Here is a 13,363-nt window from a genome sequence, read left to right as displayed (position 1 = left end):
TCAGCCTAAACTCAATTTGGACAACATGCAGTATGTAGTTACTAGTGTTGCACCGATACAATTTTTTGGCCCTGATACTACGGATGTGCATTTCTGGCAAAAACACTATTCGAAATTCGATGGCCACTATTAGAATATTATTCGAAAATCGAAAAAAGAAAGGGGAAAAAAAAGACGTGCGTTTGCTGACATCAGGACTCCCACCGTCATCCTTTGAAAACATCTACAGTACGAGGTGGGAACGTAGGCCTGGCTACACCTCTGAACGTCCAGCAGCATGTTCACTGGAGGAGGGAGTCTGTGTGATGGAGCTGGCGACCGCGTCCGTGCCGTGAAATATTTCTCATTCCAATCCCTTCCCCTCCTTCCATTCTCGTCACGGCAAGGGGAATAATAAACCCCACTCGAACAACATTGTGTTGTTCGCTAGTTGGGCTGCATTAGTTAGCAATTGACATTGTTGACATTATCCCGATTCGCATGGCTACAATGGTGGCTTTTACTTTGGAAAAGTTTTTTATCCAAATCCGAAGCAACTTCATATGAAATGACCCCCAAATAGTTGCAGATTATAATTCATGTAGTGAGCCAGATAAAATCGCCTCAGCTAAGAGTATCATGTTTATCTCCCTTGTTAGGTCATTATTATTAGCGTGAGACATATTGAAATAACCTGCCATTGTTGACACTGACATTGGCTAACGTAGCTTACCTTGCAAAAGTTTACGCTGGCCAAATCAGACGCAAATTGATGTGACATTATTCCCGAATAGTTTCAGATGACGTTCCAGGTTTACAAAACCATCACCAATTGCAGATTTCAAGTGTCAACGATTTATTGATAAATGCCCAATGCCCAATCCTGAAATGCACGAGATGCGTGGCTTTTCCCTGGCTGTAAACACTGCGTGTCGGCGGGGGGCGGGGCGCTTTCAGACACTTGCCTTACGTGTTGGAAATGAAAGATGAGTATTCGTATTTACTAGGTCAATTTAATAAAACCCTGTAGAAGTATTCATTTGTCACTTAACACAGCAAGGGAGGCCAACACTGATTTGTTTTTATGTGGGGTCTGCATTTTATGAATGTCAATGTGGATTTTGAGACTGGCTCGATTTTTTATTTTATTTATTATTATTATTTTTTTATTATTATTATTATTATTTTATTATTATTATTATTATTTTATTCGACAGGACTATTGGAAATTCAAAGAAATAACGAACATTCGAATATTCGTGCACATCCCTACCCGATACCCGATACCTGGCTGTGCAGTAGCGGCCGATACTGATACCACCCTATTTGAAATGTAATGAAGGGCTGTAGTGCATACTACTGGGATGTAAAATAATTGCATGGCTTTGTCAGGCTGCTGCCTACCTTTTGTGAAACAGGAAAAAGACTAATACAAACTGTATCCAGCAAAACTTTTTATACTTTTTAAATACCTCTATGAAATAACTAATTTCAAGGCTGAAAGTGTCATACAAGCACCTGTAAATGGTATCGGTGCCCTATTTGTTGGTACTCACCGATACCGATACCACTATTTTAGTGCCGATCCACCGATACTGGTATCGGTATCTCTGAAACACTAGTAGTTACTGCACTTTGCCTTTGTAGGGCAGTAAGGCTGTCAGCGTGACGAGCGGTCAGAGCCCAGGTTTTGGTATACCAGAGGTTCGTGTTCAGGGGGCATACTTGATTCTTGTTTTTTTTTTGTGTGTTAGCATGTTCTTTGCATTCACACACTTTTCATTGCCCTAGCCAAATTTGTATTTCAAAGACATAAACAAAGGCTCACATCATATCTTCATCTTATTTCATCTTTATGTTGTTATTCTTGTTGTTTTCCCAGACGCTACATCCCAAAGCTGAAGGACTACCCCAACCGCTACATCTACGAGCCTTGGAACGCGCCGGAGTCGGTGCAGAAGGCGGCCAACTGCGTAGTGGGCGTGGACTACCCCAAGCCCATGATCAACCATGCCGAGAGCAGCCGCCTCAACATCGAGCGCATGAAGCAGGTGTACCAGCAGCTCTCCCACTACAGAGGACTCAGTGAGTGCGGCTTGCTTACACATTCTTGCTTGTAGACATACAGTATACTGTAGGACTATGCATTATCTCTTTCTCGCTCTCCGTTTGCTGTTATGCACGATTTGTAGGGGAGGATGGGGTGGTGATTGTCCCCTTTTCTGGTTTTGATATCGCCACTTTTTCTACTTGTTTTTTTATCACAGTTAAATGTAAAACCATTGATATTGCTTCCAATCGGAAACATCTGGTTTTCTGACAAATCGCACCGTTATTGCCATGTGACCTGCATCTATCAAGCATGTTTGCTTGGTGAATTACAGTGGTGACAGATTTCCTGCATTGCAGATGACTTAACTCGGGTACTTACATGAACATTTATTTCAAATTAGGATGATTTTGAGAAAACACAACATAGTTAAGCGACTACCCTCGGGAGAGATGAGAATGTATTCCTGACTACAGCACATTTCAGTTTTCTTATTTATTAGCTATTTATTCTTGCATGGAACATGAACAGAAACATTATACATTGGTGAACTAGAATCCTGATGTACAACTTTTACGTACTTCTCCAGTCCTTCAGCTTCTGGGCTCTTGCCGTCTGTGCGGCGCACACAGGTGTCATGCAGCTTTGGCCTTATATATGTCAGCCGAGAATCTATTGTATTGTATTGTATTGTATTGTATTGTATTGTATGGCCTTATATAATCACAGGGTGGCTTTTAAAAAATGGTGCCGTGCCGTGTGTGGCGGCCGTGTGAGACCTCCCACGCTGTAAGTTCAGAATAATTCCTCCGCTGGCATTAGCCTTTGTGCTGGGCCCTGTTGGAGCCGCAGTCAGCATGACCTTATTAAGTCATTTACCCAGCAGGCTGCTTTTTGATCCCTGCCGTGTCATACGCCACAAGGAAAATCACACACAAAGGGACACACACACGCAAGCACGCACGCACGCACACAAGCTCCAGATTTGCAGTCGTTTTTACCTTAGTTGTGAAACGGCAGACTGGCCTTCTTTTGTCACGTTATATTGCTGCACCCAGAGTTAATTGTAGATTTTGATTCACAATTATGTGTTGTGTGCAGTGGTCAGAGTGGAATAGGGACAAGAAATAAGACTTGTGTGCTGCAGCGGGGTCAGTGGCTATCATACTGATGTCAGTGATTTCACAGTTGTCATGTGCAACTGTATTGGTCATGCTTATCGCTTCACTCTGCTATTTACTCAAAAACATGACATGATCTTGTTTTTGTCTCATTCATTACAGATTTGGTTTGGGTATAATGATGTATACCTTAAAGGCATCCTGCTTAGTTGCGCAATAGTAAATCTTTGACACCACCTGTCAACATGATTAGACCTATTACCTATTATTGTGTCTTCATGACGTCTATCTGCCATTGAGGTCTCTGGCCTCCTGCTTTTATGCTCTCTCTCTCTCTCTCTCTCTCTCTCTCTCTCTCTCTCTCTCTCTCTCTCTCTCTCTCTCTCTCTCTCTCTCTCTCTCTCCCTCCCTCTCTCCCTCTTGTAATGATTCTCATTTAATTAAATCTTACTTCTTTCCACTCTCCCCCCCTTCCTTTCTTGTGTGCATTCTCCTTCTCCCTTCTCAGGTCTGTTGGCCTCCGTTCCCACCATCCAGGAAGAGGTGGAGCCGTCCTTATCGGATGACTCCCAGGCCAGTGGCAGCAGTACCACTGGTAAGGACCAGAGTGCCCCCGCCACCGTGGGCTCCCAACAACACCCCTCATAATAATTATAATAGGACTTATAATGCACTATCTTGAAGCCCTGTACAGAAATGCTTGTCATTGTTTACCAACATCTATGGAGTTGCAGAAATGGGTTTACTTTTACATTTATTCTTGGACATAGTTTTGATACTCTTTTAATCAATGCAGTAAAGCCGTTCCTCGTGGAATTTGAATATTTTTGTGCATCAGACAGCTTTGTTTCAACAAAACTGTAATGTCAGTATATATGTGCTTTTAAAACCTACAATGGTGAATGTCTAAAGCTTATGACATTGTAAAAAAAAAGTAGAGGAAGTAAAATGTATAAAACCCACATTTTGGAGTGTAAATAAATAAAATGTTGTAAAAGTAAGAGCGACGTGTGTTCTTAAGTGTTACCATATGCCAACATAATTTGCAATGGTTCTCACATAAGCAACAGCACTGCAGTTCAAATTCATAGATGAAATGGGTTGTCTCTTTAAGATACATTTTTACTGCAAGACCACCAGGCAACACCAAGTTCTTAGCCGTTTTGGCTCAACTGTGAAATTCTATGTCCTACCTGGGGGGGAAAATGAAGATCACAAAAATTACAAATGTTATTGGCATTACAGTTCATTACAAATTTTATTGAGTACAGTACACAACTGAGTTAAGGCCCTTTCGCCCCCTACTCGTGGGATGGTTACGGAGACCTGTGGAGTGTTTCACTCTTTCTAACTCTTGATTTTGTACGTAGTTTCACACAAAATCGAGGATCTTAATTTATTCAATAACGTACAACATATGAAGAGAAATGCTTGCGTAATTGACCACGCGTAGGGTATGAATCGGCCTTTACACGTTTATAAGAATGGACTGGCATGGTCTGAACCACTGCATGTAGTCGAGTGTGGAAAGCTGGTCTGTTTTAAAATCAGTTTGCAACGCGCTGCAACTGTTGTCTGAAGCAGCAGCCATTTCCACCAGTTTTTCACCATTCTACTTGATGTAAGGTCTTGCTATCTGCTGGTCTATGAGATGGTGATTAGTAAGCTGAGCTGATGGTATTCAGTTGATTCTCATATTCAATTGGTATTTTTCAACCCTGTCCCTCAGTGGTGCTATTCATACATTTCAAAGCTTGATTGACACAGCTCTATTGGCAATAATTCTTGTTCTGTTGTACGCTGGTTGCTCAATAAGCAGTTCTGCCTGATATTTCCTTGCAGACCATACTCAGAATTGCAACAGTGCGGTATGCAACTCAGATAGTCTGATAACTTTAGCTGAAATGTTGAAGCATCAATTTGTTTTAGAAACCATCATATGTCTATATGGCGTATGTTTGGAAGTCTTCCTTTTTCCATAATTATGTCTCGTGAGTAATCCCAGGATGGTTCTTCCTTCCTTCCAAATATGGAGGGATTGTTTTCCACAAAAAAAAGAATGCTTTCCAAAATGGTATCATGGTCTTCTTTCAGGGAAAAAATGGAACTACCTCTACTGTACAACCCAGAGGTGTGGTTTCTTGAAAGCGTAGTTGTTAGCAGTTAGCAACTTGGGTAGTTGTCAAAGGGAAACTGCATTGCATACAACAAAGTAGCTTACAAAGTTAGCAACTATGGTTTCTAGAGATGCACCCCTGATCTCCTGACTCCAGAGGGGTTGGAAGTCTAGTGAGAGTTTTCTCTGTGGGTTGAGGTGATGGTTAATATAACACAGGTTGTTTTTATATTCGAAACATAAGTGTATGTACGTACAATTATATCAGAATGATAGCTGATGTTTACATTTTTTGGTTTGTTACTCTTGGAATGGCTAAAAAAAAGAGGAATTACAAATTGATTTCAGTCCGTCAGCCTGTTGGAGCATTTTAAATTCCATTGGTGGAAAGGCACCCAAAGTCTTCATGCTTTGCCAACATATTAGGCCATCAGTCCGACTCACTTCTACCAGTTCCATGAGGCTCTCTTCAGTCGCCAAGGCGCCATCTTGAACGGTTCTCAGCGCAGCAACAGTTCAGGTAGGGTAAATCCCCTTGATAACCAGGATATGGCTTTTCGTCCTGTACATGTTAAGTAAACCCCTTCAGTAAGAAGTCAAGAAATATTGACAGGTGTAGGCCGATCACAGACAAGCATTCTAGTTACCTTTTCCCAGTTACCAGTGTTGAACTGGCTTTGACATAGGGCTTGGTGGCTGATATGAGCATTGCTCAAGTGTGGATATCAGGGTCTGATTATGCATTAGAAGTCCTTTTCTGAGTAGCTAAGTGGAGTAATGTAAATGTTTTGTTGCATGTAAAGTTTAAACATCTCACACTGACTCACAGTTCACTCTCTTTTTGTAAGGTGCAAAGAGTTAAGCTGTATGCAACTGGACATCTACTTAGATCTTGACTTGAAGATGTTTTGCTCCTCATTCCAGAATCTTTTCAGTTTAGTTCTGGACTCCATTTCTCGAAGTCATTGTTTCTAACTTGGTTAGCAGTGACGCTGTTGAAAAAGCACACCCCAGGTCAATGTAGAGGGAAATGCTGGTACTTACACTCTCCTGAACAATTCCCTTCACCACTTTGACAAAAGGGGAGTCTTTAGTGACCCATCTCACTTGAGACAGAACCTCTCTTCACACCTTGACCATCTTTAGTATCAGAACTAAGCTTCTTGGGCGAGGAGCAAAACGTCTTTTGGCTGAAATAATTCAGTCATTGAGTTGCTTACTGCTAAACTCTTTGTAGAGCATCATGACCTGCATGCATGAGAATCCTCATACATTTTGTAATACGTGTCCAAACAATTGTGCAATGTAGCCAATTCAACTTCGTATGATTCCCAGGTGACCAGACAACACCACAGACCACCACCACCACAACAACAACAAACGGTACCACTAAAATAAGCAAGATCACGCCAGATGCTGAAATGACAAAACCACCACTACTACCACCACCAGCAGTTTCCACATCGACAGCAGCCACTGCCAAAGTCAGTGCAGTGCCCCTGCTGGCCTCCTCCACACCACCAGGAGGCATGAGTTCAGTCCAGGCCCAGAGGAAGAGGAGCTGGCCCACAGAGCTGCCCACGGCCCGCCGGTACTCACAGTCCAAGCTCCAGCACACCAACACGCCCTCCACCACCAGCAGCAAGGAATAGACCCTGGTACGGTACTGAACGGATCCTTCTTCATACATCTAGGCACAATCATATCACCAGGGCTCTAAATCAGCCAACAAGCCAAATGCTGGTGTAATTTCAGTTTGGCTGTTAGGAAATATCCACTTACTACCCACTTTTACCCATTAGTGAATGTGTGTTTGGCTTGTAAGATTAACATCTACTAGGCATTTTGGCTGTTGATGAAAATAGTTAATTTAGATCCCTGCATATCACTAATGTCCACCTAGACGGCTTCAGATAATTGACTTCCAAGCTCCAGGAGAGTTGCTTACAAGTTCAACTAAACTATTGATTAGATGACCTGGATGAATGAGAATCTCACCAGTGTGTCTGTAGCTGCCATGCACATGACCTCATTATACTAAGATTTGTAATCATTGGCTTCTGTGTTTAGAATGTCCTGATGTCTCGAAAAGAAGACGGTCATCGTGGCGATGATTGGTTGTGTGCAGCGATGGAGGGTCCCGATTCATAGTCGCACCCGCACGTATCCCGGTCAACTGGAGGAGGAGGAGGAGATGCACCTTATTTGGTGACTGCACTGCACAAAAACCCTCTCGATGACCCATAAGGAGATGGACTCAAGCATGCAGCTCTACACGCCTTGCGTTACATTGCAGAAAAAGCAGCCACATCATCATAAACCCGCTCCAAAAGAGTGAACGCATACATGGACTCCGTTGCAAATGTTACTTAAACTGTATGATAACAGCCAGGGTGTAATTGCTAGTGCCTCATTGGCTTTTCTTCTAAGCACCTGTTGTTGTCCGGTAGGCTGTGCCAGTTTGGGTACACATCAAGGATCCTAAATCATTACACAGGTACATTACTCTAGAATTCTTGGTACTATATACACACATTACCACAGTACCAATTTGTGGAACACTTCAGACTTACTAGTTTTCTTTCTGCGTTCTGTCCTTCTCGAATGTAATATGTTCCAATACAGAGAATGAGCTGAAATGGTGAAAAGTTCAAAGCCAACAGCCAAAGCGCACAAGGAAATCTAGAGCAGCAAAAACTGAAAACGGAAAAAAAGTTAGGTCTCCTTTGTCGAAAAGCTAGTCGCTGATTACTTACAAGGACGACTATGCACAGCAATATGTGAATTTGTACAAAAGAGTGACTTTCAACATGGCAGTTTTGCCATACTTAAATCTTACAGATTGCTCGTTTTTATTGTTTCTTATTTCTTTTACTTTTTTAACTGAAATGAATCATCACATCACATTAAATCTCATCACATCCATTTCCATTAAACCTAAAAAAAATAAAATGTGGTGTTCCGAGATCTCTGGCAGGTTGGCGTTTGTACCATACTCACTGTTTCAGATCATTTGCTCCGTGTTGATGAAATGCAAAGACCTGGAGTGCGTTTCTCGACAACATCGTCGCTAACCAAGTTAGCAACTTACTTGGTTGCAATGCAATTTCCCATTGGAAACCTAGTTAGTTGCTAATTGGTTAGCAAAGGCGCTTTCGAGAAACGTGGTCCTGAAGTCCCCTGGAACCTCCTTTTGACCAGTAGGGTACTGTATTTTGATGTGCAAAACTTAGAACTTGTTTGGGGAAAACTATTCTCACTCTGCGAGAACGCTCTTGTAGTTATTTGCCTTCTTGCCACTGAAGAGGGGAGTGATGACTGTTCAATCATGTCCTGAGGGGAAACTAAAAAGCATTGTAACACATTAGCGAGAGTTTTGCAATAATCAAAGATACTTAAGTTATGGATGACCAAAACACAGTGGAATGAATCGTAATTGTATCTTTGTTTTCTTTTCAGTGTGCCCATTGCACTTTAAAGTGAAAAGCCAAAGTGGCAAGTTGCCATGGAGATATGATTTACAGAGGTGATGGGGGTTAGTGAAGGTTGACCGCAAGGTTGCTTAGCATACAGCTCTTCTAAACCTGGTTTTTAAAAGTAGTTCTAGTCCTTTGTTCTCAGGTCATAACATAATGAAGTCATTATTGTGCAATTAATGTGACCTGTATGTGACTCGTAAAGTACAGTTCTGAGGTGTTTTGATCATATAGGTCTAACGTTAAGCCAAGGGCTACATGCCTCGAAATATATTGTGTAAAAAGTCAGTCAATGTACGTAAGAAAATTGTGGGCAGAGCTGTGGCATGCAAAAGTAACAGTGGCTTGCAACAATTTGTAAGACACACAGTCATTGAAGATACATATCATATCATACAGTACAGGCGATCATCAAAACATGTCCCATACATTTGTATTCAATACTGAATTTCCATACCTTGGCCCAGACTTGCAAGAACAACATTTTAATAATCCCAGCATATGATGCAGCAGCCACTCCCTCTCTGAAATGCCCAGCAGATTGGTTATCGGTCCAACAGCTCATATTAAATTGGACATGGAAACAAAAGACAAAGAGCATAGCTACAAATGAGCATGTAACGTTTAGCTGCCCAAAGTTTACCAAACATTAAAAAACTAACTCAACAACACTTTCCAGGTTTCTCTTATGTCGTTTCTTTGGTCTAGTCTAGTCTGTGTGCCTGTTAGGATTCTCATTCACCCAGGCCGTGGTACTCATAAGAGCTATGTTGTAGGCAACTGGACGTTTTTTTGGACCTTGAAGATGTTATACCCTTGGTCTCCAAACAAAGGTCCACAGGCCAAATCCGGCCTGGGCATGGCAAACATTTGGCCCGCCATGAGCTCCGAACAAATGAAAACATAAATGTGTGTGATTTTCGATCACTAAAACTTCAGTGGGTCATATCTCTCCAAAGCTTTCACAGAGAGTTTGATCTTATGCTAACAGTCTCATAACAGACATTGACAAGAAGGGGAAATGGGAAAAGCGAAAATCTGTTCTCTGTCCAGACATCTAACTTGTTTCTCAGTGGTTGGGGCGTTGGTTTGGTCCACATCCTCACTTGCTCTACACAATTTGGCCCTTGGAGAAAAATAATTGGAGACCACTGCGTTACACCCTTCATTCAAAGGGTTCCAGCTGTGGCCTAATGATTGGGATTCTAGATTTTGGCCCTCCATAACAAGAACAGTATAGTTGCCTACAGCACAACTTTGATCTTTAGATTTGCCAGGGTCTCCTTCTGAGGTGCATGTCAAAGCCCCACCATTGAATGTCACTGCAAAATTAAGGGTAGTGAGGTGAACAACGAAGGTGGTTGAGTCATGTCAAAACTGGTTGATTGAACCCAGAGATTAAAACCGGTAAAAAGTGGAGCATATGTGTTGGTACTTAGGCATTTTATTTGAAACGGGTTTTCCCCAAGTTGGCTAAACCAAGTGTTGGACTTAACCACCTCTTAGTCCTGCAGCAACACACCTGGGCATGTCTCTCTTTAGTTGACTTGGTGTTTACTGTATTCTGTAGGACCACCCCACTCACCGCTTCAATTCACCTCAAACTCTTGTCTTCCCTTAACTGCACTGCACAGAATATTGAGATGATGAATAGTCTAGGCAGAATACATAGGTTCTAAATTTTTGTTTACTCCAGGCTGCGTGACAATAGCTGCGTACACAATCTCTGATTGTTGGAAATCGCTGTCGGTCAAAAAAATAGCTCACGTGGTTGGCTGCCACTGTCTTGCCCCTCCTCACAACATCTTGTTTATAAACACGGTGAACCCATGTTTGGGCCAGAGCCATTTAACACTCATCATCGACATGTGCACATACACTACATGGTCCAATCACATGACTTCCCCCCTGTGCTCCACCCAATACAATCTATAGCATTTGCCCTCCAACATCAGTTCCCTTTGTAATTGTCTCCAAATCATTTTACATTCCACACAGATGTGTTCATTCAACAACTTACTTTGTTTTACTTTTAAAGGCTTTGTGGAATAGTTTTATTTTATTTATTTTTTGTATTGTACAAAAGAGTTTATTTTCTTTAAAAGAGCTGATGGGAGTGTGATCCACTTTTTGTCTGTTGGCAGTAACTTATGAAAGGTTTTGCACGGCATGCTTTAATATCAACATCTGAGACCATCTCTGTTGATATATTGCATCCAGTCATGTTTTTTTTCTGTAGGATACAATATATCAAATAAATTTATGAAATTATTTGTAAATGCTTTGTTGTTGTGTTTTGTCCTCCCCCGCTCTTTAGTAAGGCTGTCACAGTAAACTTGGACTGATACAAAAACACCATAGATAGAATGTTCTCTAATCTCACAGTTAAACACAGGGCAGACATCTCAAGACTTATTAAAAATGCAGGTAAGATTATGGGGGTAATGCCCCCCCTTAACCCGCAGGAGCTCTTTGAGCAGGCCACTACCAGTCAGGCGAATGCCATTGTAGCGGAACGTGATCATGCACTAAATGGAGAATACTTCTTTCTGAACTCTGGGAGGAGGCTCAGACTCCCTTGGTGCAAATATAATCGTTTTAAAAATTCCTTTATACCCCATTCAATCAAGCTACTGAATAAACAGGGAATAAGAGAGATTGAGTGGGACAAAATGGACCTCTGTAGCTAGTGTTGGTGGGGATGGAAACTAGGGTAAAAGCTGGGAGGGGGATATGTAAACATGAATGTATCCCTGTGTTTACTATTTATCTTTATTTTTTATTTTTTTTTTAAGGTAAACTATGGAATGGATGTAACCTAGTTATTTATTGCAGGGTGAAGGTGTGGTTGGTTGTAGGACGGTGTGTGTGTGTGTGTGTGGGGGGGGGTACTGAGCTGTGTGTGTGTATGGGGGGGGGTGTACTGAGTGTGTGTGTGTGTGTGTGTGTGGTGGGGGTGGGGGGATGGACTGGATGGGTCAGGGGCAGTGGGTTAGGACATCCAGTGCTTCTGAGCATGTAGGCCTACACTGTTTTTCTTCTATTGTTTTACTGTTGTTTGTTTTTCTGTGTTGGTGTCATGTGTCCTATGTGTTCTATATGTTCCTTATGATGCTGCAACCTCCCTGTCTCCAAAGCAAATTTCTCCTTCGTGGAGACTAATAAAGAAACCTAATCTAACCTAACCTAATGGTGCATTATTTTGAAACTCGGTTGTCGGAAACCCTGACCTCCATCTCGGGAAAGTGCAATAGAATGGGTACTCAACTCAGGGTTCCGAAACATAAACTCGGAGCACTTCCATGTACTCCAAGTTCGCTAAACATTTGTTTTTTCAGACATTTGTATTTTGTCTGCAGCTGTTGCAATAGAGCGCATTCACAACGGCTGTCGGGAGAACAAACTGGGGTCCACCGACAATTGAGTTTCAAAAGAATGAGCCATAAGTCAGGGTCAACATCCAAATTACACGGTATATTACTGGACAGCACTGCAACCAGGTGGACTACTGATTTAATTAATTATGTACAGTATTTTGCCTGATTTCTCAGGCAAAGCAGCTAGTGAAAAATGGTAGGTTAGCCAAACTGACTTCAATGTATAATTCTATGCAGCATCATATAGGCAGTAGTACAGCGCAGTAGACCAGGCTGATCCTCCTTTAGGTACTGGGTTTTACAGCTAGATGGCAGTGTTGTATTACCCTCCACCTGTAGCAGAGTGGCCACCCATCTAAAACACAATCTGTCAATTTCATCTACATTTCATGAATACAGCAAGCATACATTAATATAATCACATAATACATCATACGAACATTCTATGATATTACAGTTATAGCTGCTTTGTATATGCATTTGTTAATGCATCATTTGTCATCATGAAAGCCACCTGAATTTTGTTGACCATAACAGTAACTACAGACAGTGATATGCAGTAAGCAAAATGGCTGGTATGAATTTGGCTTCCCAAAGTAGAATCCACACTAGAGTAAATGGATGGTACACTTCCCTGTGAAAGTAATAAACTACTAGAAAAGATACTTGACAGATGATGAGAAGCATTTATACATGGCAGTAGTGCAAATACCTAATGACCCTAACATATAGTAAAAAAGGCAAACAAACAAAAACATAACATCAGTAAGCCTACAACTCTGCCTAGGAAGGTTGAACTAAGGGCGTTGGTGCAAACTCCTTTCTATAAACCAAGCTGGGGCCTCAGCCTTGGCTCAAAGGGATAAGGCATTCAAGACATGGGTTTTTCTTATCTTAGACTTAGACTTCTATTTTGTCCATTAAACTTGCATGAAATGGAACATTTGCTTTGGTAGTGGCACAAAGACACATAAGGCCAACGCACATCACAGTCCGCTTAAATAATAAAGAATAAATACGTTTTATCTTTTGCCAGTGAACTAAAACATCGAAACATGTCAGGTAATATGTAAAAGTTTTACATGTATGAAACATACGAAAAACCTAAGTCTTGATTCAACAGCTGGACATAATAACTCTCATACATCGGCTATGGCACTGTTTGTTATGTCGGAGACTGGTTTGATTTCGACCCTTAGGTCACTTCCCAATCCTCCCTTATCTCTCTCCCAATCATTTCCTTT

At 41.6% G+C, this 13,363-nt stretch overlaps 1 protein-coding gene across 1 annotated transcript in view; it reads left to right on the top strand.

Annotated features, from left to right (window-relative positions):
- Nucleotides 1-11,021, top strand: part of cry2 (cryptochrome circadian regulator 2) — a 36,672-nt gene extending 25,651 nt beyond the window's left edge. The window contains exons 9-12 of the mRNA XM_063196940.1: nucleotides 1,862-2,064; nucleotides 3,659-3,745; nucleotides 6,602-6,924; nucleotides 7,337-11,021. Of these exons, the coding sequence (XP_063053010.1) occupies nucleotides 1,862-2,064; nucleotides 3,659-3,745; nucleotides 6,602-6,918 (607 nt within the window). The 3' untranslated portion in view covers nucleotides 6,919-6,924; nucleotides 7,337-11,021. The remainder of the gene's footprint in view (nucleotides 1-1,861; nucleotides 2,065-3,658; nucleotides 3,746-6,601; nucleotides 6,925-7,336) is intronic.
- Nucleotides 11,022-13,363: the final 2,342 nt, after the last annotated feature.

Source organism: Engraulis encrasicolus, chromosome 4 (assembly GCF_034702125.1).
Source record: "Engraulis encrasicolus isolate BLACKSEA-1 chromosome 4, IST_EnEncr_1.0, whole genome shotgun sequence".
In the NCBI taxonomy this organism is placed as follows: Eukaryota; Metazoa; Chordata; class Actinopteri; order Clupeiformes; family Engraulidae; genus Engraulis; species Engraulis encrasicolus.
Note: the sequence above shows the minus strand (reverse complement) of the source record. Positions and strands in the feature narration are given on the sequence as shown.